At 35.8% G+C, this 6093-nt stretch overlaps 1 protein-coding gene across 1 annotated transcript; it reads right to left on the bottom strand.

Annotated features, from left to right (window-relative positions):
* Positions 1 to 489: 489 nt before the first annotated feature.
* LOC145103180 (chaperone protein ClpB1-like) lies at positions 490 to 4074 on the bottom strand. The gene is made up of 3 exons (XM_079040741.1): positions 3686 to 4074; positions 2368 to 3541; positions 490 to 2266 (listed from the first exon to the last, which is right to left on the bottom strand). Exons 2-3 carry the CDS (start codon positions 3515 to 3517, stop codon positions 720 to 722), a joined length of 2697 nt encoding a protein of 898 aa, XP_078896867.1. The 5' UTR covers positions 3518 to 3541; positions 3686 to 4074; the 3' UTR covers positions 490 to 719.
* Between the last annotated feature and the right edge of the window lie 2019 nt (positions 4075 to 6093).

Genomic DNA, 6093 nt, shown 5'->3' with positions numbered 1-6093 from the left:
GAATCGACCAAAGTTTCACTATTATAAAGTATCATGAACTTTGAAAAGAAATAAGATTTCAGAAAAATATAAGACAATCCAACGAATTATTTTCACTCCCTTTAGTTCAAGTATTTTCTACGTGCATCCGTCCTATATATGTAATTCTGCCTTTAACCAACTTCGGAAAAAAAAATTACTGTTTATGTTGGAATTTCATAATTCACAGATATCAAATAAATCTCTTTAATGATTTGGAAACTGCATCTTGATGTTCCACTAGATGTCTATTATTATTTTTTGATAGATGATTGACATATTTGTTATTATCATTCTTTGATACATGATTGACATATTTGTACATTTGAATGGAAACTACTGGCCTTTCTCATTTGACGTGGAACAATGAACACATCGTTCTTTTATTTATTTATTCATAGGTTATTAAAGTTAACCTTCGTTTTACCTATCGCAGCAACCGCATTGAAGATTTACTTGGAAAATAAAATAAATATGCACTAATTGGTAGTGTATAAAAAAATACAGTCATGGATGTTATGAGTGAAAATATGATGGACTCCTTTCAAAAAAATCAGTAAACGCAGAGGTCTAACTATAAAAAGTAATATATAGACTATTTTAGCCCCCACAAAAATTTATACATCCGCCCCTCTTCATGAAACTTCTCTACATATTTTATACATTGTAACAAAAATGTACTTGAGACTTTGAACTCGAAATTAATGTACAACTGAAAACACCTTACAATCCCCACCATTTGCATTTGCATTCGCAACTTGAATCAAAATATCAGACTTCTTCCCTGTTTCAGCATTCACCACTCCGCCATTCCTTTCTGTTCTATAACTCAATTCCTCCCCATTCATCTCTGCATCTATGAAAACAGTCGAATTCTCATCGATCTCTTCTCTTATCAGCATCTTAGACAACTCAGTCACCACCCTCCTCTCCAGCCACCTCCTAATCGGCCTTGCTCCATACACCGGATCATAACTCTGATTCAGTATCACATCCAATGCCGCCTCCGTGACACCCAAAGCAACACCCCTCTCCGCTAACCTAACAGCCACATCCTTCAACTGAAGTCTAGCAACTTTCCTCAACTGATCATGAGATAAAGGATCAAACACCACAATCTCATCGAGTCTGTTTAGAAGCTCCGGTTTGAAATGCTTCCTCACTTCTCCCATCACCATTTCCCGAGCCTTCTCCATTGTTGTTTTCCCTGATAACCCTTTTAGCAAATACTCAGCTCCAAGATTTGAAGTCATGATGATGACTGTGTTTGTGAAGTCAACCGTTCGACCTTGACCATCGGTCAACCTTCCATCATCCAGCATTTGAAGAAGCGTATTGAACACGGATTGATGAGCTTTTTCAACTTCATCAAACAACACCACACTGTATGGTCTCCTCCCCACAGCCTCGGTCAACTGACCACCTTCTTCATAACCAACATACCCTGGTGGAGCTCCGATCAGCCGTGACACCGAGTGCTGCTCCATATACTCCGACATATCGATTCTTATCATCAGCTTCTCATCATCAAACAACTGCTCTGCAAGAGCCTTTGCAAGCTCTGTTTTTCCAACACCTGTGGGACCCAAAAAAAGGAAGGACCCGGTCGGCTGCTGAGCCCTCCCGAGCCCGGCTCGTGACCTCAGCACCGCTTCAGCCACCGCGTTCACCGCCTGGTCTTGACCCACGACCCGTTGATGCAACCGATCGGATAACCCGATCAACCGCTCTTTCTCATTGGTTCCGAGTCGAGTCACCGGGATCCCGGTCCATCGACTCACCACCTCAGCTATCTGATCGGGTCCCACTGTTTCTGTTAGTATCACATTTTGATTTGTTGTTTTTTCGAGTTTTGCTATGGCAGTTTCCACTTCTTGAATTGCTCCGAATTTTAAATCTGCAGCTCTTGCTAAATCGTATCTTCTTTCTGCTTTTTCTAGTGCTACTAAAAGCTCCTCCCTTTTCTGTTTCAGTCTGCGGATTTCATCGATTCTTTCTTTTTCCTTTTTGTATTTCATCATCAATGGTTGAAGCTTATCTCTCAAATCATCGAGCTCCTTTTTCACTTCAACAAGACGAGCTTTGCTTGCTTTGTCTTCTTCTTTCTCCAAAGCATGAACCTCAACTTTTAATTGCATCTTTTTCCTTTCAAGATTGTCTATTTCTTCAGGTTGACTATCAACTTGCACCCTAACATTTGCACACGCCTCATCCACAAGGTCAATAGCCTTATCAGGGAGGAAACGTGCTACATACGAAGTAACAAGCAACATCAGAACCATATATATAAATTGTGAAGAACAAGTTCAAATCAATAAAAAGAAAGTGAATCATTGAATCAATTCATACCAGTTATGTATCGACTTGAAAGCTGAGCAGCAACAACAAGAGCACGATCAAGAATCCTAACACCATGATGACCTTCATATCTCTCTTTCAACCCTCTAAGAATGCTTATGGTGTCAGGAACACTTGGTTCAGCCACCAAAACCTGCTGGAAACGTCTCTCAAAAGCAGCATCTTTTTCCACATATTTCCTATACTCCTCTAAAGTGGTTGCACCAATGCACCGAAGTTGACCTCTAGCAAGCATGGGCTTGAACAGATTTGCAGCATCCATGGATCCTTCTGTACGACCCGCTCCAAGAACAAGGTGGATTTCATCAATGAACAATGTCACTTTCCCTTCAGCCTTTTCCACTTCTTTCAAAACTGCTTTCAGTCTCTCCTCAAACCCCCCAAAATATGAAGCTCCAGCGATTAAAGCTCCCATATCCAATGATATAACTCTCACATTAGTAAGATTACTTGGGACATCTCCTCTAAGAATCCTTTGAGCTAATCCTTCAACAACAGCAGTTTTTCCCACACCAGGTTCACCAATAAGAACAGGATTGTTCTTCGTCCTTCTTGATAAAATCCTAATCACTCTCCTGATTTCCTCATCTCGCCCAATTACAGGGTCAAGCTTCCCAGCTTGATCTACAAGATCACGACCATATGTGTAAAGAGCTTCGAAATTAGTATTAACTGAAGCACTTTCCACCTTCTTCTCTTCTTTATCCCGGAGCTTTTCTACCTTTCTTTTCACTCTCGATGCATCAACTCCGGCGTCTTTTATAAGTTCTGAAATTTGTGAATCTTCAAGAATACCCAAAATCAATTGATCCACAGCCAAATGGGCGTCACCATGGGATTTTTGTGAAGATTGTGCGCGACGAATTGTCTTGATTAGAGAAGCACTTGCTGTAACTTGATCAGGGGGAGGGGATTGGGAAGGGAGTTTCTTCAACGCTTTATTGAAAACCCTCTCCGCTGAATAACCTGCTTCTTCACCACCGGTATTGTTTATTGATTGCCGGAATATTCCATTATGGTCAGAAATCAAAGCTGCTGCAATATGTAGAGGTGTGTACTGTGCTTGTCCAGCATTCATTGCGAGTTCTTGACCTGAAGCCAAAGCTTCATTCGTCTCGTGGGTGTATTTGTCAGGATTCATGTTTGATAATCCCTCTCAAATAACCTACAAACGCAATAACAAGAGCATCAGTTTGTGTTTTATAAACCATATCAATGAGTTTCGAATTACAGAAGGCGCAAACTCTTGAAAATAAAATACAGAGAGAAAGAAGTCATATTAAAACATGGAGAGAAGAGAATGTCTTACCCACGGAATTGAATGAAGAACTTTGATAACTGGTGAATGGTGATGAATAATGAGAGGGATGAAACGCTTTATATACATGTTGGAGCCGCGAAAGGCATCGGGAAGATGGGCTCTGTAGGCTGTACCCTACCAGAATCCAGAAGTGTTCGAGAATTTCGGATTAAAGTGGTATCTATTATTATTGGATATTATTGGATTCCATATATATTTTTAAATATCAACGTATGATTTCGAATCTTTATCAAAATATGATATCGAATCTTAATTTCTAAATTGTAGGTCGTTTTGTTTCAAATTGTATCCATCTCTATTCCTTCCAAAATTGCAATTTTTTCCACCATTTTAGGTTTATCCATTTATTACCATTTAAAAAAAAATCCCTCATTTAAGATATTTAAGAAAAGAAAGTTACAAAAAAATAATTAAAAAAAAAGATGAAAGAAATTTATTTAATAAAACAAGTCGTTCATAGATCTTAAGATTCTTTTTAAATTTTGGTTTACACAACTATTTCTTATCAATTAATTGATTATTATTAATATAAATATTAAATGTATTGATTTGCATGTTAAAAGCCGATGATTTTTACGATTTATTTGTAAAGCATGCTAAAAAAATTGTATATTCCCATTATTTTTTTTTCAAGTGAAAATTAGATAAATGAAAAATGGACTGGGAAATCAAATATTAGGAAAGTATTATCCAAACTAAAAATAGGAAATCAAATATTATGAAAGTATTGCACAAAGTAGGTTTAAACCCATGTACCGTAGAATAACTTTAAAACTTAATAAAGATAATAATATTTAATAATAAATTTGCAATGTTTCTCTAAGTTCCTCGATGTTTACAGTCAAATCGTTATTCTCAATAAACAAAAGTCTCGTATACTAGTTAGAAATTCATGCGACCATTCATGACACAATCCTATAAATAAACATAGAAATTGTTATCATTTAAATTCGAAATATTATGAAAAGTATATAAAATGTTGATAACCGCTATTCAAAATATTATGACAAGATTGTTGATGAACCATTCTATAAATGAACATATATATTGTTATCATTTAAATCCAAAATATTATGACAAATGTATAAGATTGTTGATGAACCGTTATTTACTTACCATTTGTGGCTTGAGTTCCTAGTTTGACTCAAGATCCTCAAAATCTCTTTTATATCTCACATTAGAGTTTATCTCCATCTATAAATATATGTGATGAGGAGCAAATCAATACACACGGAATTACTTCACAAATTCGTTTTCGGATTGCTGAGGGTTCTTAGAGGTTGTCTTGAGATCAACTGGAAAACCAAGCTTGTTCTTCAGATCCAAAAGCTTCAATGGAAGCAGGTACACAATCTCCTACTACTATTTTCTTATATCCAAATTCGAGTTTGAAAGTCTGACCTTGAAAGCTTCCGCATATATAGATTAAGTTATTAAATGCTAACAATTGGTATCAAAGTTTTCTCGAATTTGGTACTAGAAATTTTTTGTTGGTTTAAGATCTGTAACATACATGTTTCTTCTTCATCATGTTGTGAATTATTTCATCAAAGCTCAAATTTGATACTAGAAATTTTTTGTTGGTTTAAGATCTATAACATACTTGTTTCTTCTTCGTCACGTCGTGAATTATATACTTCATTATATGCTTGATTTTTCTTGACTGTTGATTGAAAGAAGGGTGTGAGATATATATTTGTATTTTTTGCTACTAAGATCGAGATCGTGTGTTTGGTTAAATATTTTATTATTATATGTATTAAGCACATTTGTTTGACACAAGGCCGGTCCTAAACAATTTGGGGCCCGGGCCAAAATAAAATTGGGGTTGTCATAATGTTTTTTTTTATAAAAAAAGAGGGCGGCACCTCCAAAAATTTTATTAATTAAAAAAAATAATACAATTGAAGGCTGGAGACTCCCCACCTATGGAAAAAAAGACTTCGGGACAGGCCCCGTAAGCCAAACAACCTAGCAACTATTAATACAAAACAATAAATAAAAAAACCAAAACATGCTCTAAACCAAAATACATAAACATATCAAAGAAACACTAAAGAAATTTACATTTACGAGCTTTTTTAGATGCAAAGTCATCAATTATAGAATCAAGTTCAATATTATCCAACAAATCTTTTTCAATGCATAACATAGCCAAACCATTTAATCTTTCTTGTGACATTGATGATCTCAAATAATTTTTTAATAATTTTAGTTTTGAAAATTTTCTTTCTGCTGATGCTACAGTAACTGGTATGGTTAATTAGATTCTATATGCAATACAAACATTTGAATAACAATCTTTACCTTTGACAAACTCTAAAATTTCAACCGATGACATAACAACATTTGGCAAAGTTTTTTGTAATACTTTAAGTTCCGTCAAAAATTCATTT

The sequence above is a fragment of the Lactuca serriola genome, chromosome 4 (assembly GCF_051521515.1).
Source record: "Lactuca serriola cultivar US96UC23 chromosome 4, Lser_US96UC23_V15, whole genome shotgun sequence".
Classification (NCBI taxonomy): Eukaryota; Viridiplantae; Streptophyta; class Magnoliopsida; order Asterales; family Asteraceae; genus Lactuca; species Lactuca serriola.
Note: the sequence above shows the minus strand (reverse complement) of the source record. Positions and strands in the feature narration are given on the sequence as shown.

Excerpts from the sequence above, each read along its gene's own strand:
- LOC145103180 (XM_079040741.1), bottom strand. The coding sequence starts at position 3,517 with ATGAATCCTGACAAATACACCCACGAGACGAATGAAGCTTTGGCTTCA. Across the intron at positions 2,267-2,367 it reads TTCAAGTCGATACATAACTG|CACGTTTCCTCCCTGATAAG; the intron begins GTATGAATTGAT and ends CTTCGTATGTAG.